Source organism: Rhodnius prolixus, unplaced genomic scaffold (genome assembly GCF_049639745.1).
Source record: "Rhodnius prolixus isolate KJV_2025 unplaced genomic scaffold, Rpr scaffold_12, whole genome shotgun sequence".
Classification (NCBI taxonomy): domain Eukaryota; kingdom Metazoa; phylum Arthropoda; class Insecta; order Hemiptera; family Reduviidae; genus Rhodnius; species Rhodnius prolixus.
In genome coordinates, this window is record NW_027411635.1 from 6,718,217 (window position 1) to 6,742,191 (window position 23,975).

At 32.1% G+C, this 23,975-nt stretch overlaps 1 protein-coding gene across 4 annotated transcripts in view; it reads left to right on the forward strand.

The window, feature by feature from the left end:
• Positions 1-23,975, forward strand: part of MTA1-like (metastasis associated 1-like) — a 62,291-nt gene that overhangs the window by 35,311 nt on the left and 3,005 nt on the right. For 2 of the 4 annotated variants that reach the window (XM_074143154.1, XM_074143157.1), the window contains 4 exons: positions 3,806-4,031; positions 7,715-7,927; positions 18,194-18,352; positions 21,556-21,829. In XM_074143154.1, the coding sequence (XP_073999255.1) occupies positions 3,806-4,031; positions 7,715-7,927; positions 18,194-18,352; positions 21,556-21,829 (872 nt within the window). The remainder of the gene's footprint in view (positions 1-3,805; positions 4,032-7,714; positions 7,928-18,193; positions 18,353-21,555; positions 21,830-23,975) is intronic. The other 2 variants (XM_074143155.1, XM_074143158.1) reach the window with 2 other exon arrangements.

The window sequence follows — 23,975 nt, forward strand, 5'->3', positions numbered from 1 at the left end:
GGTCTTCAAAGTGTGATATCAGGAAAAACATACTCAAGGATAATAAAATAAAATACATTGTTGAAAGATTATCCGTATATAATTCGATGCCAATGTTTCGGCCAGCCTTAGCAGTGACTGTTCAGAATGGAGTGTCATCTGTTAAAAGCCTATCCCCCAAGGTGTGACCAAATTCTTAAGTCCAGAATGAGTTTAGGACTTACTAAGGGGTAATTCATAGCACTTACAAATTCAGCAAAATTCACTCAGCTTCGGAACTCGGGATGTTGCCCTTATTCAACGCTTCCAATAATTTCCTATACTTCTGTACACTGTCTGAATTTACCTATCTTTTCGGCTGTTAGGCTTTTCTATTAGGTTGAAAATGGATTTGAGTGAATAAAACTTTACCTGAGAGAGAGCTAATTTATGAGCCAAGCAGGTTTATTAATTTATTTATTTATTTAAAAAAAAGGTCTGGCCACAGCTTCAATGGCTTTTCCAAACTATTCTGAATGGGGTCAGTCTTGTTGGAAGAGGGCGTTAAACGTAACGTACAACGGTACCTATTAATGGTACGATGTGCTAACGTGCTAGCTAACCACCTAAGGGTGAAGTGCATTTGTCCGTAAAGTTGTTTACGGTCACTTTGTGCAGAACTATTGCCAACACGGGTTTTTCGTCATGGTAATGAAATGAGCTATCGAAAAATGTGCCGAACAATCTATAGTGCCGATAGCGTTAAAAGCTTCACTAATATGGTGAGAGTTCAGCTGTCAGGAAACCATGGATTCAATATAAACAGAGTAAGAATGGACTTTTAAGTATTTGTAATAAGTCTTATGATATCACATTGTTTCATCATGACGCTCTGAAACCGGTCGGTTAACCCAAAATAAAACCAGGAAAATTTTTCTATTGGTTTTCAACACCTATTTGCCTAACCAAACTTATTTGTTTCCATTTGCTTCTTTTTGATTAAATTTAATTAAATGTATTTAAATTGTCAGGTTTTAAAACATGGATTTCTACGAGATGGATATTTTTTAGGCTAAGAAAATTAACAGAAAGAAGATATTTAGGTACTGATTTTAATACAAGGATTTAGTGAAAGGTTACTACAGTGGATTCATTGCCTATCGAAAATTGGATAATTTGTGGTTGGAAATCCCGAGTGAGAGAACTTACATAAGTTTACTTTAGAATCACTTTAATAAGGCAGTCTGAGTGGTTGGTTTAGAGACACGGCTCCCATTGCTAAGATATGTTGTAGTACTGGGTTTGGTTCCTGCTTCTAACCTTGAATTTGATTTATGTAATAATTTAAGAAATAGAAGTTAGGTTCACGAAACCTGACGGAAAGTCAGCCTGAAATAGTTGACATTATTTATTTATTAGTTTACTTTAAGGCCGCATCTTACTGGCCAAGAAAAACTAAGGAAGCAAATGAATCCCAGAGACCTGAACCGACTAAGAGGTTTTCTTAGGAATAGGAGGTTAATGGTACTGATTTAGTATGAAGTGCTGGTAAAGCTGAAACTTCCTGTAATTCGAAGACATTCTGATGCTAGGGGCCTCTCTCAGGCTGCTAAGCCTAATAAAATCTCAAGTCAGAATTGCTGTGTGAGTTTCTAATTTTCCTGATCAGCCAACTTACATAGAATTACGTGACAGCGGATTTTTCGTGAATATCTCAACTTTTGAACATCATATAAGAAATTTTTTAGACATGAATGGTTAAAGAAAGGTTTGTTAGATGTGGCTAAAACCATTAGCACTGGCTAATGTTAGGAATAGTAAGTAAAGTAATCACCTATTTTTTCAGGCTGGCTTAACGTCCAACTACCAATTAGGTGTCGTGGACGGGGGCGGAAGCTTATACTTTACTATAAACAATTTTTTCTAACAAATAAAAAGTAGTCATATGCAGGTTTCGAACTGGGGATCTCTCAATTACAAAGCCACGCTCTTGACCACTAGACCAACACTCGCCCCAATATTAGGACTATTTACAGTTGTTTTTGTTTTGTTGTTTTAAGCTATCTTTATAGGAAATAGTTCTGAGGCAGTTTTACAGTGGATTCTAGATTCCAACGTGGGAAGAAGCTGACATAAGGTTGACCAATGATGGCTGATGGTTTTTTGAGACACAACAATCATTTTCCGTAGGCCAGCTGCCTCTAAGGCGCTTCCCGCCAAAATACTGGAAATGCTAGCATTTTGAACCTTCTTTGGTTTCAGTTACTCGTATGTTCTGGGTGGTTCACTGGCCGATTATCTTACCATTTTTATTTTTGCAGTCCTGTTAGCAACACTTCTCACTGCACCGTATATTAAAGCAGTCGTAACTCCTGTAGAAAAAAAATTGAAGTCAGGAGCTTCTAATTAAATTATAAAATGATGTGTAGATCTCCTTATTTTAGGATGTTCGCAACGCTTTAATTGTACCATTAATGTTCACTACAACGGAAAATATTTTTTCTATTTTAAACTAAATACGTTTTTTGCTTTCTTCTATCCCTCGTAGATTCATATTGTTTAGGTACTGTCGAGTTTCTATTATCGAGCTTTCACCAAAAATCTGCAGTCCGCCGAGAGTGAAAATGTGGTTTTTACTCATTGCTTTGTTTTATTGAATAAATAGGGTGTCTTTTCTCGTAAATGCGATGTCAGTGTACTGTTGTGTGAATAAGAAAAGTTTTTTGAATCCGCTGAAGTCAATATATTTCTGGATAATTATTTGTAAAGATTATGGACATAGTTCTGATCTGAATACGATACAATACTAATATAATATTTCATTTTATGAGCGATAAGAGAAAGCAAAAAATATTTACTGAGGAAAATTTCAAGTCTTAATAGTAGGAGCACGGCGATTCGAATAATTTGATATTATATTGTAAATGCAAGTTTTAAAATAAATTATGAGTATAATTAACGTTAAATTTTAATTTTTCAAAACGTTGCTGTGATAAATTGAAGTGTGGGGCAAAAGAAAATATTAAAAAAAATTGTTATTGTAAATTGCTGTGGTTCAGATTGTAGTAGGAGTTAAGTAGTTACATTAAACAGCACGTAATTTATTTTAGTACCTTGAAAAATTGCAGATAGAAAAAGTCATCTGTGTTTTCTAATCTCAAATTCATCTCTGAAGACCTTAGATGCGTAGAACTGCCACGGAACACTGGATCTGGATGTATTTAATTCGCTTTAGATCATAAGTACATTTGATAAACACCATCCACTGAATGGTTTAGAGGCTATTTTATTTTTATAAATGGCTCTCTTCTTCACCTATATACAATAATTAGTTAGTAAAAATGTACTTCATTGTGTATGTACAAAGTTAGTTATTGTTACATATTCGATATTAGAGTGCTTTTCAGAGTTCGCCAATACTTCCTGCTAAAGATAGGAAGCTCCTCTGTCCAAACAAGAATCTACTAAGCTACCGAAAATCTCTTTCAAAACTGTTTTCTGTATTTTTGCTGGTAGGAGTTTCGTTTTTTTCATACCACACAATAAAGTCGAATATTCAATGCTCATCAAAAGTAAAATAATGTCCCCTTTATTGATTCCCTAGTGCGTAATGTCAAGGTGTAAATGTCTGAAACTATATTGCAACTTTCGGATCCCTAACCATGTAGTTCCATTAATGTATGCTTAAGTCGCGTTACGAGAAGCACATTTGGAAAATGCCTATATCTCTATGAGAGAAAGACAAGTAATTCACTCCAAATTTCTTCATATTGTTCTTTTGCCATCTATTTTCTTAAATTGGTTACACATAAAAATGTTTACTTTAAAGATGAATTTTTGTCTCCAGGAGTTCAAAGTAAAGGGGCAGCTGTTACGTCACTACGGCGCCTCTCACGGGCTGGCAGTACGAGCTGGGTCCCCGCGCCCAATTATGAAGACGAGAACCGCCTTTTACTTAGCGACCACACCATTAACCAGGCTATCCAGAAGGCTCTGTCGCCGATTGCTCGCCTCAAGACATGCCGCACGATCTCCCTTTTTCTCTATTAACATCCACGCAATAAAAATGGACTGTGAGTAGTTAAGCTTTTAATATTTATTTTTCGACGGTTACATTAACAGTGAGTAAAGTTTTTTAATCGTAAAGTATTCACAGGGGCAAAATAAAACGTAAAAATTACATTGCCAGAGTGGTTTTTTTTTTTAGTAGGAAGTTGTAATAATTCATTTTCTGTCAGAGTAATTTTTTTAAAATAAAAAAGTTATTTAATAATACATTTTAACTGATTTAATATTTATCTTATGGAAGCCGGAAGCCAGTACAGCTTAGCGTCTAAACTACCTTGTCAGTACAATGTCAGATCTATAAAATCTAATAATAATAAGAGAAATCGGAGGTTTAAGATCCTCCAAAAGTCGCCCTTCAGTTGCTGTGTAGAGGTCTGTGTCACTTATTTAACATTATTAAGTGACATAGAAAGCATTGCTAGCGTCTTCAGTTTCAAGAAAAGTTTATTACCTAGAAGAACCATTTTTCAGTTTTTTTTTTCAACAATTTTCCTCGAAATTAGCTCCAATGATGTTCATGCATAATTTAAAATTCGTTTTTTTTTTGCTTTTTTTTTGCATTGGCTTTCGCCATACAGCCGGCATCGTCTAGGTGCTTATCACTAGAATATCACTCACTCTCCAATCTTACTTATAAATACATTCGCTTCACACATTCATCCCTCTTCTATATACAACTATTTACATACAAACTTACAACTAATGGATGGATCAGTACTCTATATTCCTGCCATCCTTATAGCTTAACCGAAATTAAAATCACGTAATCCCTCTGTAATCATTTTCTTGCATTCATTCTACAACTTTTAAATACATTCATATTTCATTGCTAGCTCTGCTATAGACTTAAGCACATATATGTTGGTAGAGAATATAATGTCTTCGTAGCGAAATGGTGCACCTAAATACCTGTATATATCGTCAAACATTCGTTTCCTTTCTACCACGTAACGTGGACATATCATTATTACATGTTTGAAGTCCTCCTCATTGCAATGTACGCAAAGAGGAGAGGACCTATTGTTGATCCTGTGTATATACGATCCGCACACCGCGTGGTTCGCTCTCAGCCTGCTTATTGTCGTAACAACCCATTTATTAGTGACAGTTCCCGTAAACCATGGTTGTCTAGGTAACTGATCTGCCATAGTTTTATAGAATCTCCCTTTATCACCATTATTGTAATCTGTCTGCCATTTTTGTAGTGCTGCTTTTGCAATTATACACTTGATATTGATGTATGCAAAATTCGGTTCTTTTCAAGAAAAACCTATTTAATGGTTTCATGGAAAAAATGGTTTCTACAAGTGGTCTGGTTTGTTTGCGAGTGGATACGGAAAAATCGTTGGAAAAAAAATCTATATTTTATTTAGTCACTACTCAAGTAATACTTGACAATGTAGTGTTGTTCAGAAATCGGCTAAGATTAGAGAGACTGTTAATTTTTCATTTTTTCTCAGTTTTCTGGAAAATGGCTCCAAAAAAGTTCCACTTTTAATTTTTATGTAATTAATGTGAAGAGACCCATTTTAGATATTAGGTTTAAGGTTGCGATGGCAATTTCACGAATTCTTTAATCTTCCCGATGCTGTAATTTTATTACAAACTAGTTTGAACTAATTACTCACTTGACTGATAAAAAACTTTGGTAGTTGCTCAGTATAATTTGATAACAGAAGTTAAAAGAAAAAACTCAAATAAGTTTAATGGAACACGTCAACGTTTAGACACACTATAAACAACTACATTTAGCTGGCCTCTTCTTGTTAGGAGTTCCCAGCTGGACAAATCCCTCAAGTGACTCACGCAGGCGCCTAGGCCTGCGCCTAAGAGCAAGCTTTCGCTGGCATTTGTTGTTCTGCCTGATTCTATTTCAGCCAAATGAAACCTTACTTAGTAGTGCGCTGTAAACACCTTATCGTTTAACTATATCTTTTGAATCCCATAAATTAATCACAATTACAACTTTTTATTATTTATTCATTCATTTTTTTTTTATCTAATTCAGCAGCTGCTCCATCTCTTCAAAAAAGTTTCAGGTTTTATTTGAGAAAATAAATGAAAAGAAATTAAATAAATAAAAAATATGAATGAGTTTTAAAATTAAATAAAAGCAGTCAGTCATTAGCACGTAAGTGGAAGAGTGCACTGAGAGACTAGATTGAATAATTTAAAAAAATAGATCAAAAGATGACCTGTTCGTTTTGGATTTACAATATTTAGAAGAAAAATGTTGATGTTAAAACAGAAACAGCTTTTTTGAAAGGCATAGATATGCATATTACTAAAGAGGGCAGATTGAGAAAAGCCGGAACTCGTCTCGATTTTTTACTGCTTGCCTGAAGAGTATATATATATATACAAAATACAACTTATTTCAAACATGAAGTCTAAATTTAAAATTAAAAGTGACTGTTAGTCAGGTTTGTTGGTAGGAACTGTGGTAGTTAAGATTTTAGCCTCAGTATTACGTCGTTTCTACGTTACGCCAATTAAGTCTTTTATGTAGCCACTCAGGTCTCTGTGAATTGGTTCATACCTTAAGAACATGGTGCTCCCAAGGCGATTCTACCCAAGGTTGAAAACTTATTCATGGCAGTCGTATTTCGAAGATTTTTGCACTATTTTCTTCGTGTTTATTTGTTTAGTTATAACTTTTACTTAGTTTTTATTTATATTCAACTTTTTTTTTCTATACCAAGGATGTTGGTAATTTTGAAAACTTGTTTTTAAAAAACGCTTAAATTGATTTTCCTTTGTCTTTAAGTTTGATTAAAACTGCCTGATAGGCCAGCCATATAAAGGTTGATCGTAATGTTAAAAACACCCAACTTCGTCAATTTTTTCCTCTTTTCCTGAAAAAGATGAAGTTCCCAAATTTGCTTTGAAATTAAGAGTATACCCATGTTTATAGGTGTAATATTTTACAATTGATAAAATTGATTTCAAGAAAAACATTGCCAAAAATTAGCAAAAACTTTATTTTCGGTAATTGTTGTAGTTATCTGTTTTGTCAATAATGTAGCGCCTAAGCGCGCGAAAATTTTTGTTTTCTGGTTAGATGGTCACACCATTAATGTTTTCAATTTACGTGGGAGGGATAGGATTAGCTCAGTGGTTAGTATACTGGATTCCCACGCGGAGTTCCCAGGTTCGAATACAGCTGCTGGCCCTTAGATTTTATCTTCTTAGGAACTTCTTGCATCTCACTGTCTAGTGATGTTACAATAGTTTTGTAACAGTGTTGTTTCTTTGTTATGTTGGAATTCTGATTTTACACATCCCTTATTACATCTCTTACTCATTATTATTTTTGTTTGACTTATTCTTTTATTTCTAAATTGATTTGATTTTGATTGGAAAGAGGATGTTTGGGTTTTTGTTGTAATATTAGTACTAAGAATATAGTTGGTTAACCTTATAAATACTTCTAAAAGTTTTTTTCATATTCAAGGGACCTCAAAATTTGTGCATCTGGTAAAAACAAATGTTAAAAAGTTGTACATCTGTTGTAAAACGAGTAAAATCTATTAATTACGTAATTTACTTGTCAAATAAAACTATTTTCCCAAGTAAATTGGCGACTGATAAGTAGAGAAAATGGGCCAGGGCTTCATGCCAGAATCTTTATAAAGTTAGTCGTGATAGTGTGCCTTAATTTTTTTTTTTTATTAATTTTTGTTGTCAGGTCAACAGCAAATCGCCGGCAAGAGTATAACTGAGCTAAGAGCACTGCTGCACATGCCAAGAAAGGACAGAGGCAGTGTGACTGGCATTGCCACTAAATTGGGCTTGGCAAGGAACCATGAATTAATCGTACCTGAATGGTTGGCTCCAACCGACCGTGATAAAATGCCAAAATCTGAAAGGATTGCTTTCCCAAAACCACCGAAGGCACCTGGTAATCTTTGTGATCGAATGTATTCTTTTATTTTTTTATTATTTTTTTTATTGTGAATTGATACATTTATGTATGCAATTCAATCTGTTTTATAGTAAGGTGTATTTAATAGGTAAGAATGAAGGATTCATATTGATTTGTGACTGTCTGCCATCTCAAGTGTTCCCATTTAATTGTTCATTATTGACTTCATTGACTTAGAATGAAATAATTGAAAAATTAGCCTTAATGACCTTTCCGCTTGCTTCATTTTCTGGTCTTCGATTTGTTTCTGATGTTCAACATCAGTCTTGGTAAGACATCTTGAAGATGAGCTTACGCTATTGAAACCGTTGATGGCAATAAAATTAAATAAGACCTTTTAAAACTATAAAAGATGCCTGATTTTTTTATTATTATTATTATTTAAGGCACGCCAACATCTGAGGTCATTGGCGCTCGAAACATTTTTCAGTATACCGATGGCGTCCAAATAGTGCTTTTTACAAACAATGCTATCCATCACCGGAGAGCCTTAATATTTTCTATTTTCTACTGTTTTAACTAACAAATGCGTTTTCCGACTACCATTGGAGTGAATTTAGTTGTTGATTTATTATAAAATATATGAATATTTCAAGGAGCTATCAGAAAATTTTAAAGTAAAACTTCTTTTTTACTGACGTTTCTTTTACTTTTTTTTCTTGTTCATGTTTTATTATTTTTATTGCTAATATTTTTACTTTCAGTCTCCTGTTTCAGTGTCTTTCGACAATATATTTCGTCATCAGGGCTTTGCAATTTTGAATTTGAGATACCCATGTTTTAAGTAACTTTTGGGCATAAATGTTACTTAAAACGTGGGTATCTTAAACGTTAAGAATTTAGTAATAATTATTGTTGTTAACGTAACGCGGTTTACTACATTAATTATATTACTAAATTCTTAACGTTTTTTTGAGTTGAATGAGTGAAAATACAGTGAAACATGAAATAGTCGCAGCGTTTAATAAAATTATTAGTTTATACTAAGTGTTATAATATGATAGATTTTATAGGATCTCCACTGCAAATTTTAACCTTTATTCATTAATTTTGTCTCAAATGCAGGGCTTTAGGCCACATTTGTGGGTCGAAACCTAAATTTGTAAACATGTATTGTTCAAAAATTGAATTGATTAAGGGTTTCTTTTGTATAAAGTTGAATACAAATATAAATAAAAGAATGCCCAATGATAATGGATTTAATTGTCGAATTGGTAAAAGAACTTAAGTCTTACACTATAAACTTTGGTATTTTTTGAGAGAAGGTTAAAAATTGGAGCTGTAAAGCCAGTTTAACAAGAAGTCTTTTTTAATTATTTTCTGATTTGCTTCTTCGATAGAGGTCATTTTTATTTTAAAAAATTACTACACAATTTTAATAAACTGGATCATTCATGGAAATTTTTATTCTTAAATGTGAAAATTGAATCAATTGCTGTTTGATAAAGCTTTCAAATGTATTTTTGCGGGTTAAGAAGAAATTATCTCAATAAAAACAACCTATTTGCTGCGTATATATTACTACTATTAGTATATCGGCTAATCTAGCTATTTTTTTTTTTTTTTCTATTCGAAAATATGTTTAATATCTTTGTGTTTTTTGCTATAGATAAAGCCCTTGCATATTCTCTAATATGAATTCTAGCTAATTTTTTATTTTTTATTTTTTTGTTATGTTAAGTTGAAGTTGCACCATATCCTAAAACATTAGTAGATTGTGCAAGTGCTCTATCATGGTTGAAAACATGTATTTAAGTAAATTAAAAAAACAAAATAAATGGAATGCTTTATTTATTTATTTGAGGGTCGCATATAATAGTGTTCGTGTTTTTATTTATATTATTGAGTACTTAAACATTATTTCTTTATTGATTAGAAATATCTAATTTACATTTGTGGGATAGGGACTACCAAAGAATTTTCTCCCTGTTTTTTTATTTGTGTAAAAAGAGTTTCTAGTTTATATACTTCACCAGTCTAGACTATATGGTAGTATCTTTTTTGGGGTGGGCGGGCGCTTCGACTGCGGCGGTAGGTAAGTACTGTGCAAATTTTTAATAAGGTTACAACTGGTAAAATATATTAAAATGCATATTTTTTAAATTAATCACTTAATTGAGGTTTTTTAAAATAATTTTTCTGTGTGTTTGTTTTGTTTTTCAGCCAGCATTACTTATTCATACGTATATAATAATAATAATAATAATAATACTGCATTTATTAAGAAATAGAATACATTATACAAAATAGATAAACATCAATCAGTAGCACTCATCAGCATGGATAGAATCCGTCTGCCGAGTTGCTAATCTATGTATTATTACAGACGAAGTTTTTTTACTTTCATAATTAATTCATATGTATTTATTCAAAACTTTACTTCGACTTGACAATGTTTTTTTTTTCAAACACCACAGACTACCTTCACTGTCTGAAAGTAGAAATCGATTTACAACGCAGAATTTTTCAGTGTTATCCGGCTTCATTTTTAGGTCATCGACTGGTTTCAGGTACTCCATTGTTTTGAATGCCTTAATAAACAATGTGATAAACACATATGATGTTGCTCAGTTAGAACATATTACAAACCTTCAAATGTGCACCACTTAAAATCCAAATAAATTTGTATACATTTTTAATATACTATATTTTTCTAAAAAAAATGATAAAGGTAAAAATTATAGTTTGTAAAGCAGTTAACATTGCAAGTTATAGCCGTTTGATCCATTTTCGGGTATATATCACTAAACTCAAAACCTATTCTGTAAGGTCAAAATTAAAACTGTCCGTTGGAACAGTTGTATAAGGGTTGATTCTGTTTTGTACTTTTGTAAACATTGATTTTACAAATACTTATCATATCCCTTAATTATTAAAAAATAGGGTAGTTCTTCACATCTTACAAGACATTTTTAGAGGGAAGCTTAAGGTTGCAGTTTCTGTTAATGCTACCAGGTTAGTAGTTAATTCTAATTATTTATTTGCACAAATCCAAGTGTAACACTTAATTTTTTTATATTGTATTCTTTATCTTTAACACAGTCCAGTGCTCAACCAACTTTTCATAACTCTCTAAATAAGATTCCTTAAGTAATGTTTTAGAGGCTAACCTGCGACATCGCACTTGATTTAGAAGAAATGTTTGTACTACGGGGAGACGTTTCAAGGTGCGAAAGAATTAGACATCTTCGCCTAGGCCAATAGGGAGGTCGTTCTAATGCCTCAACACTCTCTATCAGAAATCTGTATCAATTCTAGTCGCTTTTCTACAATTGAACGAACAGCTGGTTTTTCAATATGTCTCTGTTACATTCTCTGGTGTTGAGCATGTCTTTGGAAGCAGGTGAGAGAGAAAAAATCATTTTTATCGTAGAAAATTGAATATAGAGTCTTCTCTGCGGATGTTCTACACGAGTTTTACTTTTTCCTGATAGGGAAATTTCTGAATTGAGTTTTTAGCAGAAGCTAAAAGTGTCGAAGACACCTACCTGAGCATGAAACAAATGTAGCGATTGTACTCTCTTTCTCTATGTGGGTGTGTGTGTGTTTTGTGTAAACAGAATATATTAAGAACGATATGTGGTAGGTAACTCGAAACTTGCTACTTTGTTTTGGTATTGTGTTGTTGCAAGTTTGCGTTTTAACTGATGGGGCGGTGTTTTAGTTTTTGAGAGGTTTCCGAAAATGGCTCCGTATCTTATACCAATCTTATAACTTCGTATCCTATTTAATCATCTAAATACCTATCAATTGTAATTGAAACTACCCACAGAAATTGTATTTTGAAGGTTTATCAGGGAATTAAGAATTTTAACACCACTCTAAATTGCCACTTAAGGATAAAAACAGTTTCGTCACAAATACAATATCAAGTAATATAGGATTCGGGGTTTTGTTTCACTTTTTTATGTTTATGCATATAATTCGAAACAATACTTACGAATTTGACAGCCGCCTTGTAGGTGGTAAGTTACTTGCTTGTAATTTTATGATTGGCCTAACCTACATGTAGTTCAGTGCAGTAAAAATGGTCAGGAAGATAGAATTAGAATTGTGAAATTCGAGTAAGAAATAGTAGGGTGAATAAGCGCAGTAGATTTTATTGGTTGAAGCGAATTCGCAAGTTTTTGTTGTACTTACTGCTGTTAGTGCTTCGGATTTAATAATGAACTCCCTGTCCATGTTTTAGAGTGAAATTGCTGCTAGTTAAGTGATGCTTAAAATCGCCGTGCCACTTGATATCAGTATATCGTACTGATGTAGCATATTTGGCGGAATCTTGTCACTCTTAATATTTACAGGTTGCGATTCCTGCATTGTTGTAACTTATCGCTTAAAGGGAACGATTTACTTTTTACAAAAATCTGAGATATATTTTTATCAGCACATCAGATCAGGAAAGACCCAAAAATCGGTCGGTGACTAACTAAAATGAAGCCTAGCTGTGACAGGAAAATATTTCTCCGGGGTACAGTTTTTCAGAAGTAACCTTATTAAAAAAAGTACAATATTTACCAGATTATTATACTGGTGTAGAGTTTAAACATAGCTTCTCCACAATACGAACTATAATGCTGAGGCATTAGCTATCTTCTCCATCTTTACTACTAATATTTATTGTAAAGTAATGATTTTATTTTATATATATATATATATTATAATATTATTGCTTAAATGACACAAAGTCAGTGTAAGTTAGTGTACTACTTTTGATGTTTCTTCAAATCTTATTTTGGTAAACGTTTTGCTGATTTTAGTTAAGAGCTTCTTGGTAAATTACATCGTAAAATAGAAAATGGTTTTCAGATCCCGTATTATTATTTTTTTTGTATTTTATTATTATTTCTTTCAATTTAGACCAACTTTTGTTGACTTTAAGTAGGAAAAAATGTAATTCCGATCTTGTAGAACTTGAATTCTAGTTCCAAGATAATATCATTTCTTTGACAAGTTATTTATTTTATAGTAAGAGTCCTCTCTAAACGATTTTTCGGTGTTACAGTTTTTCCAGTTTTATATTTTTCATTGATTAATTTCGGTTAATCAATTACATAAGTACCATTTTACGCATAAGTACAGCCAAATAATGGTGGATTAGTTGTTTAGTTAACGTTACAAGAAAAAGCGTTTCACTGAAAATTAAAATCAGATACTCAGGCGATTAGGCACCCAGTTAGAAGTCGGATATGCAATAAATATTTCAATTTTACAAAATAAAATAAAAAATTGCTTGTAGAACGAAAGGAAAAGAAGGCATAAAAATTAGTTGATTGTTAAATAATTGTTTTAAATGAAGAAGAACGTTATTCATTAAATATACTTAAATATTCTCTATTTCTTGAAAAATTTATTGGAACAATTTTATGCTTTATAAAAAGGACCACAATTGTTATGTGATGTTGAACAATACCAACGGTTTCAGTCGACATAGCATGTATTTTTGTTTTGTTTTTTGTTTTTCGTACTGACCACCTTCGGATTTAACATTCATCTTTTGAGGTTGAATCATTGTTTATGCAGAAAAATATTACGTATATTTACTGATATAGCTCCTTTCATGTTGTCACTACACGCCCTAACTGAATATGAGAGAGGTTCTAAATTATAACAATGTATTTATGGTTACAAATGTTAAATTTATATATATATATATATAAGCGTGTGTTTATTAAATTGGATGATAAACCCTGGGATAAGATATTGGAGTTACGTGGGACCCCATTGAATAAGTAGCTAACACGTCCTGTCTATGTGTTGCGAAGAGTGGCGATGGTTGGATTCTCACCTTTTCAGCTCTTGTGCTATCATTATTGCCAACTTGCTTTGCAACAGAAGATGAAGTTAGACGAATTGCTTTGGAAAAGTAAAAAGGAAGCTTGAAAGTAACTTCTGGTAAAAACATAGCATCACGTGTGAAAGTTCTAATAGTTGAAAAATCGTAAAGGCCAGGATATATCACTGAGTCATGATTGGATTTCGAAAAGAGAAGTCGTTATGAATTCAAATGGATTTGTAACTTGACATCCCTATCTTATTTTAGCATGGTGGAATAGTATATATTTTCTCTAATCAGGAGTAGAATAGATAAACTCCTAAAAACTGTATAAAGATGGCAAAATAGGTTCATTGTTTATTTATAATCATGCATCTTTGTAAGATTTAGAAAATTGATACTAAAGAAACTGTTTATTTATATTTATCAATATTCACAACATGGGCACAAAAATATTATGTTATTAAGTTGACACACATTAAACTCCAGTACATGTTATTGCAACACCTTACTGTACCAATTTAACGGGTTTTAATTAAGGATTCTAAAAATTACAATTCAAAAATTTGTCTGTATTCTTTTCAGGTAGCAGTGATTGAGTGAAGCTTTTTAATAGAAATTCAAATTTCTCCTCACAAACCTAAAGTAAAATGGCCAGACATCCCTGATTATCCGAGACATTCTAATTTCTTTTTTTTTTACCACCTTAAAGAATGTCTCGGAGTGTCTCGCTTTTATTTGTAAATAAGAATAGTTCAAATTAACCAGGTTTAATTTTTTTTTAAAGCGGCTTCTGAAAAATTCTCTTTCATACAGGTAATGGGATTACCAAGAAAGCGGAGGACGTTCAGATGTGTCTAATTAATACAGTACTGTCCTATTTTGAAATAATGTGATCATAAAAAACAACTGTTAGTACAATTTTAGAATGAAATGTTACGTCTTTATCCATTTGAAAATTCAGAATATAGTTAAAACTTTTACTGAAACAGTATTCATTGTTGAACACATGATGGTTGAATCCACAATGCTGAATGATATTAATGATCACATAGTGCGTTTGCTTTCAATTTTATTTTCTTTATTAATTATTTATTTTTTATTAATAGAATTTCTCGAACATTTTTAATTTCATTTTGTTTATTATCATTTCTCTCCGCAATTGAATAGGTTCTTAAAGGATTATTGGGAACATAGAGAATATTTGTTGTTGATTATTGAAAAACCGTCATGAATTACAAAACTACTTTATTTACCAAAGTTCTGGCAAATATCAAGAAACCAATTTACTATGTGATAAAGGCAATAAATTTGTCGAAAAGTTGGTTAATAAAGAAGTATTTTAATTTTATGACTGCGCCTCTGTAACCGGCAAATATTTCATCAAGATATTACGGTCTGAAACTTAATTAATGTTAATTTACTAATTCTAATTTAATTTGCGGTTGCAAAGAGGTGGCAGACAGTAGTTATTAGCTTGGTCAGCTGTTATAGAAATGGAATGTATCTAAAGACTATACGGGGATAGTGAGCTACGAACAAACATTTGCACCCTTCTGGGTAATGAATTGGAGAAATTTTAGAGGAAGTACACAAAACTATGTTATTTGATGAGTTCTAAAGTACTGTCAACTAAAAGACAAAACTGTTTTCTATAGGCAGATTATTGAAGCTGGTCACATAAAGGTTTTCAAGTGGCAAAGTTTCACACATTATCTCTCTTTTGCCAATTTCTCCCTGTTCTGTGCAGTCTACAGGTTTTATCTATTTGCATAAACGAGTGAGGATTATGAAGCACAGGTTAGGAAACACAATCTGCTGTGGGACACACAACACACAATGGTCTTGCAATTATTTCATTAATCAAGTCAAGTATCAGATTTTATAAGTTCCATTTTCTCGAAAATACTTGATTTGAGGTTCCCTAAGTATTAAAACTGTCCGGTAGGACAGTTGAATAAGGGTTGATAATAAATGGTAATACTTTAATGCGTCTTTTCATCTGTGTCTAAAAAAAAAAAAAAAATGGAAGGAAAGAAGCTTTAACTGATTATATTCCATACCGTCACCCCAATTAATTTGAATTTATTGATCAGTAATCCATCGTTAACCAGAAGAACGCGCAATTATCTTGTATATATATATGTAGTGTAATATATTGAAGCCTTTCTCTTCCTCTAATTCTCATTGCCTTAAAAAACTTTTTCTTCAGTTGTTTTTTCTAACTCAAGAATTTTAGCAACTTATCTAATTCCAACTAACATATATGTACTAGGTGGAAAAATAGTATAGTTCCTAGAATAAGCATTTTAGAGGTAAGCCCAAATTCTCCCCGGAACTCTCCTCAAATCAATTTTCAAGCAAAATTAATAGGCCTTTTTATGGTTAGTTTACTTTCCAAACATCTGCTTTCATGGAATACGAGGCAATCGTGGAAAATATTTTAAATCCTATCATGAATTCGCACATCTGAACGCGCTATTTTTTTTTTCAAACACAACCTTTGTTTATGTTAAAAGGTGATAAGGCTTGCAGTAAAATGGTTTTTAGAGGATATTAATGACAGTCTTTCCTATTAACTGCGCTAAAATGAAGTTCAAATATGGTTCAAATGAAGGTTAAGAATGTACATGTATGTAATGTACTTTATGTATTCTGAAGAAAATCATTATAACTGGTTTTTAGAAACAAAGTTAAAATTTAATTCAGCAAAGAGGCACTTGCAGTTGATAAATTTTTATTGTGTTATCAATGGACCTCCTTATTGTCTGAAAATTAGGCGCCATCATAGCCAAGCGGTTAGAGGCGAGAACAACAAAGAAAAGCTGTATTGCAGTACTGGGTTCAATTCCCGGTCTGTTACTTGGATGTTATTTAATTAGTTAATTAAACAAATTCCAGTTAAATGCGATAGTTGCCAGCATCCTCCACGAATCACTGTGGTAGTTAAAAGTAAAGACTGCTTGGAAAACAGGCTATATTTTATTTAACTTATTTTTTTTCTTTTTGTTTTGTAACTAAACAAAATATCAAATTTGAATTTCTTTAATTTCTGATTTTTACTTTTGCTGGGTATTGTAGACTACAGACCATTTTCAAAAGCCATCTTACCTTAAAACATGTATATATGGATAAACCTCTGAATTAATTGAGCCGCAGAAAATAACACTTTCTTGCTAGAAGTAAGAGAAAGTTTTCAAAGATTTCAATGATTTTCTCCTAAAGTTGTATACTAACTACTTACAAAAAGGTCTATTATCACTTATATTTCAAAAAGTTTCCTCAGAAAAATATTTTTTTCAGGGTTGGGGTACTCAGGATATATATCCAGAGTATCTTTCTAAAGTGCTACCACAGATCAGATTGCAGATTATCAGCTGTTTAATATTGAAAATACGATTATATTCGAACATTTAAAGCATTAAAGAAAATTGGTTTTCTGGAAATAAAGTTGTGCACAGTAATTTTTTTTTGCGTTATTTTTATAAAATCACTATTGTTGTTAACCATTTTCTTAAAAATTGAAAAATTTGTAAAATTACGTTAATATAGAGTACTGATTAGAACCATTAATTTTTTCTGTAGTGGTATTTTATTGTTTAGATGCTTCCTCTTTAGTAGAAGGGCCTCAAAACATGTATTTTGCTGAAAATAGAATGTTATTTTATTTATAAGAATTAATTAGTAATCACATTGATTGTTTTCAGAGAAGTTCTAAAAACCTCTCTGATTAATAGTTCTACTTTATAAAGGCATCTTTCTGGTTTCATTAATTTATTAAAGCCTAAGTAATGCTGATGCGTTACAAATTTCTTCGTGTATTAATAATTTTTTGAAAGTAGTAATGGTATCAAGTGAAGAAATTATTATGCTTATAATTTTATGTGGTTTATATTTTTTAGAAAATTTGGTAAATTATTATAAAAGATAGTAAATTTAAAATGTATTTAACAGATCTCTTACAAAACAGAACGAACTGGCTATATAACGTAGTGACGTAAGTTTTCCCGTAAAATGAACTAAATAACCCTAACCCGACCGTCTTACAACTTGTCTGGGTGCTAAGTAATAAATGAATGGAATAACCCACACTCAGATGGAGAAAAAATAATTTAAAAAGAAACTGTGATCTCATTCATTATTTTTTGTACCTGGCTGATCTGGACCTTTTGCTGTCTTTTTACAGTACTGCTTTATTTACGAAGCAGAAAAAAAAGAAGATATTACTGGGCATCCTAGGAAAACGTAAAAAAAAAAAAATTATAATAAATAAAAATAAATAAAGGTCAAGATCGTGAATTATTGTAAAGCGAAATAGTTCTTTACAAGTTTTAATTAAACTTTACTGAAAACTCAAATATCCAAGATGCTCAGTTTATTATTATTATTGCACCCAAATTATATTTGTAAATTTAAAATCTGCTACCCTATCACACGATGATAACACATTTTTTTTCTTTATTTCTCAGATGGCAGTTTGCTCTACGAGAGGATTCCGAACCCAAAATCAGAGTATGAAAAAGTCACCAATGTTCCATTAAGTTCGAACAGTCTAAAAAGGAAACCATTTGATGAACTAAATGGAATCGATACAATTCCACCCAGTAAACGCCTTCTGACTATAGCAAGTTTGTATATAAGAATTATTTATTTATTTATTTTAAGTCACAAATCTGGGAGTTTTGAGACCACCGTCATTTCAGGGTAACTGTTGTTGGTTGGATGAGTCATAAATCTACATTCTGTGATTCATTCAAAATAAGCTTAGTGTGGAAAAAGTTCTTGAAAGACATTTGCATCTGTAATAAAAATAAAACTATTAAAAATATTAAATTATGAAAATGAAGTGTGGAATGAGATATATGTCCTACGTTATTTAGAGAGAGAGAGAGCTTTTTAACCTAACCCTCTTGGTTTTACTTTATTTTTTATTTTACTTTATTATGAAAAATACAAGGTGAGGAAATGTTTTATGTTCACCATTTGTGAGCATTTTACAAGTTAGGGCATGGCAAACTTCAAAGTGATATCTAGAATTATATTCATTTGGGAAAAGCATTTTCTTCTGTAATTACATCTCTTGAATCTTGGTCTATCTGCGATTGGCGATTTCATAGTACCTCTCGCTTCAGTTTTGATAATGATAACGGGTTATTTCTCCACAGTATTTGCTGTAATAAGTTCTGGTCTTGTTTATTTATTTCACTACTTTTAATTTCTCTTTGCTATTATGTAAGGAAGCATTACAGTTTCTATTTTTATTAGAATTCAGTAACTTTTTATTTTAATCAAGCCACCATTTTCTTATAATGGCCAGTATCCATGTCAAGATAACACAGACATCTGCGCTGAATAAGTCTGAGCTTGGACAATTGTTAAGCATGCTAGTAGTGTCATTGTCGGATGCCACTGAAACAAATATAAGTTGTAACTTGCATAGAAGTTCAAACCTTCATAAATACATATGTTGACTTACACTCATAACAACTCGTTCTTAAGAATAAGAATGATTTATCAACTTTATTATTGTAGAAGTGCCAATTGTTTTGAATATTACACTGTTGTAGCTAATTAATAGTTTTGTAAGGATATAATAATATTACTAAATTAATATTTATTAATATATATATTAGAGAAAGACATTGTTAACTATTTTAAGGTACTATTCTTAAGTCTAAAACTTGGCAAAAATAAGTAATAAGTGGGACCTAATTTGGCAGTGATTTCTTTTCTTTGTTAAATATTATTATTTAAAGCAACTGGCTTTTTAAAAGAAGAAAGTAATGTTATCATATGTTTCTTATACAGTCTCCATTAATTTTTTAGTGGTTTAGGCAGTGTTCAGAGGCTAATTAAGAATCTGTGAGTAAAGTTATTTTTTTACGCCTTTACTAATATGAATATACAAACTAAAAAGTTAAATATCTTGTAGAACTTGTCTTAACTTCAAATTTAACGTATCTAAAATTTTAGCAGTACAAAAAACTAAAAACATAACTTCCTAAAATTATAATGAACTTAAAAAAAAAAAAATAAAGAAACTTACTTGAGATGACTTTCATAAAGAAAATATCTAGCCGCCATTAATTTTAGCGGGCACAAACAATTTGTAAATGTATAGGAATAATTTTATTTCTTACAATACATAAATAATACATAGTGTGAGAGTTAAATGACATTATAGGAAGTATAAAACATTGAAAATTATCGAAGAAGTTTTTAGAAGAGAAAAGAAGAAAATTTTTGAAATTAGTGAACAATGTTTTAATAGAGGTTACTGTAAGCAGTGAAGATTCGGAAAATACAAGTCAAGAGTTTGACGGCAAATACTTACGCCATTTTAAGAAATGGATTGAAAAATTGAAGACATGGCTGAAATAGCTGGATGAAGTAAGCGAAAAAATTATTTTATTGGGAAAAAGTTTCTTAAAAGCTATGCTGAATTGTTAAACTGAAACACGAAGACATGAGTGGCCAACGTTAAACGCTATCATTTAAAAAAGTAAGATAATAAAATCATGACTCTTCAAAAAAAAGAGTATATTAAAATAATATGTTTTACTTACAGTCTAAACATTATTTATAGTTATAATTAAATAACATATTTAACTATTTTGTTCTCTAGAATCTCTATTTTCTAGAGGAGAGCAAAGAAAATCCAGACCTCATGGAAAACAAGAAGAAGAAGAAGAAGAAGAAGAAGAAGAAAAGGAACGAAGCAAAAAAAAGATGATAATACAATTTTCAAAGAATCAGCGGACGTGTAAAAGTTGATAACCAGGAAAAAGGTGTAAAATTAATAAGAAAAGGAAGAAAACCAAGATTATAAAGAAGAAAATTAAAATAGTACATTTTGTATAAAACAAAATTTGGATGACGTAGATTATTTGTAGAAGACTTCAATAATTTCACTATATGAGATGAAAATGGAAAATGCCTAGTAACATAGAGTGTGAGAGAGAGAGAGGAAAAAAGAGGCCATAAGAATGAAGAATTAGAAGTTCATTTAAATTTTGAAAACTAGGGAAAATCGGTCTAAATTGGTTCTTGAGAAGGCTAATCATGGGAGACAAAAACCAATAATGATGTTCAGAGAGAATTAGCGAGAGAAATCTATGGTTACAAAATACTAAAGCATATAAGGTGAAAAGAAAGCGAATTCAGTGCAGAACGGCTGAGTTGTTAGATTGTAGAAAGATGTTGTATTATCTTTATTTTAAAAGCTGCTCTTTAAAAGAGGAATGTAATAAAATCATGACTCTTCAAAAGAAGAATATAATAAAATCAAGTGTTTTACTTATAGTCTAATATATTTACTGGTTTGTTGTGATTTAGGCAGTATTTTAAAGATTTATTGAGTGTCTTTGTACTGTTTGTTTATAGAAGTAAATCAAGAGGTAATCAATTAATAAAAGTAATGTTAAAATAAGCTTAAACTGCATTATTTGGGAAAATCTTAAAATAGTATAATAGTCCTATCAATAGGTGCACATCTTCTTTCTAGTCGTTCTATTTTCCGGCAATAGCTGGTCTTTACATTAAAAAATTACTGCTTTTAATTTCATTCATTGACTATAAGGTTGCAAACACATAGGCCTCTGCGTATTAGGATTAATGTAATAGGTATTTATTAACATCACAATATATGGGACGGTTTTTTAAGTTCATGGAATACAAGCCATTGGTGGTGCCCTAGAAGAACTCTATTTATTCGTATCACTCAGTATTTTAATACTTGTTTAGTATTACTGTACTGAAAAACAGCCACATAGGTTTTCTTTTGAATAAAGTTTTACTGTTCCTTTAAGAATTAGAAAGCATGATGATGCAGGCCATTTTGCAGGGGTGGGAGGAAGGGAGCCTATGTCACCGATTGTGCCTCCAAAGAGGCACGTACTTGGTGGGACTGGTAGCGTGACGAATATAGGCAATATGAGTTCAACAAGCAGCAGCAGTGGCGGAGGTCCACTTGGCCCACGCACAGTGATATCGCACCTAAACGGCAAAGTGAAAGTTGCAACCATGTCCCGCACGGGCCGCAAACAGGTCATCTCTTGGATGGACGCGCCAGATGACCTGTATTTTAAATCAAACAAACTCTCCAAGTAAGTTCATTTTTTTTATTAAACTTTAATTAAATAATTCTCTGTAAGGAGTTAAAAGTTCTAGGTAACCGATTTATATGCAACATGTATGTGTACATATGTATATATATATATATATATATATATATATATATATATGTATGTATCATGTTTAGTGTATAGTGAAAGTGAACAGGACATGTTTTCTCTGTTGATTGAATTAAGAAGAACTGTAACTTTAAGCATCCAACTGGAATCCCCGGACAGTATAACACAAATGCTACCTATACTTCATACATGTATACTATCTATATGATTACAAACATCCTCAGCATCCCATTAGAATCCCCGTCACAGCATGTGTGTACACACCTAATATGTTTGGGGGGTGCAAGGGGCGCATCTTTTCTGTTTCTTGATTTATCTGTGTTAGGGTTTCTTCTTTTAGTTCAGTTATTTGAGAGTTTTGAATAATTATTGTGCTTGTAGTGTTTATGTGAATTTTTAAGTTAGATCACCGTTATGCTATCTTTTTTTGCGTTTAATGTTCATTTATAGCATTCATTTAAAATCAATCCAAAATACAAAAATGTAGAAAAAGCGGAAATGTACGGTGTGTATGTACAAAGCGAAATAAATGGCCATACAGCGGCAAGGCTATCGAAAAATTCCCCACCCGCGTAACTCTCATTTCACCACCTTCCTGAGCATTGTAAGAAAATTCAAAGCCAGTGGTTGTATCCCAAAATTATTATCAAAATATAATTCGAAGAAATCTAACTTTTTTTGATACGGATTTGAACATTCTTCTGTTTACCCAAGAATTTCCTCATTCATCATTAGCAAACACGGCAAAAGCATTGGGACTGAGCAAAGAAATAGTGAGATCAGTTTTAAAATATGTATTACAATATGTCAAGTTATAGAAGTCTATGACTGAGATATTGAGGGATTCAGGGTTAAGACCGATTGACAGTTCAGGAATTTATTTTTTGGCAAACATACAACAATTATTTGAGGACATGTCGGCTCTATTATTTTCAATTCGTTGGGCTGATGAGTGTAAATTTTACTAATAATGGAAGAATCAACTGGTGGAATTTTTCGTACCTGGTCGGAGGAAAATCATAGGCAGACTTTTGAAGCACGACAACAAATGATTATTAAATTTAGTTAACGTATGGCGCGGCTTGGATGGTATTCTTGCTTGTATGTCACTAGTTTTATGAGTGCATTATGACGGGAGATTTTTATTTAAATTTTCTGTCGAATGAATTGTATTATCGGAAAATCTGGTTTTACAAACAACACGCCCTCAGCATGGTTCGTTTTTTTTTTTTTTTTTAAGGCAATGAACCTAGTGGTTATTTTTTTTTTTATTTTTTTGGCGCATCGACTGCCTTGGCCATTAGCGCCCTCCTAGTGGTTATTATGCCCTTTACTGTTCTGTGGCAGTGCATATGCCAACTTTATACACAACCCCTTACTAAAACAACCACACTTACGGAACCCCATTATACACGTAAAGTTAACTCACTCACACTATAAATTACATCCATACCTATATACAATTATATACATTTTAAAAAAAATTGTTATATACTATACATGATTTTTATATATTAATTTATTTTCCTATATATTATTAAATAATCTAATTTCCTTTAAAAACTTTATTACATTATCTATTCTCTTCTGGTCATTTGCTTCTTCTAGTGAGTTCGGAACACTGTGACGTTGTCTACATTGATCCTACTCAGAACATTCCACAAGTGTGTACAGTGTATATGTTGCACAGTCATTACATGAACTGCATGTGGGAGAGCTATCCTGACACATGAGGTAACCATGGGTCAACCGGGTATGGCCCAACCTTAGGCGAGTGACTATTACTTCTTCCCTGCGGTTATCCCGCGATGAAGAGTCCCAAGCTTTACCGACAGTTTTTATTTTCCTAAGCTTATTGTTCATCACCAAGGACCTCTCATTCTGCAAGGATTCATGAATGTAGCTTTTAATTTGCTTCGCCACGTCCGTTGGCAAGGTCCTTCCCATGGTTACCGCCATATGAGCGGCCTCTTTGGCAACTAGGTCAGCATCTGGGTTACCGGGGATTCTCGAGTGACCGGGTACCCAGACAAATGCAACATTTCCAGTTCCAGTTAGA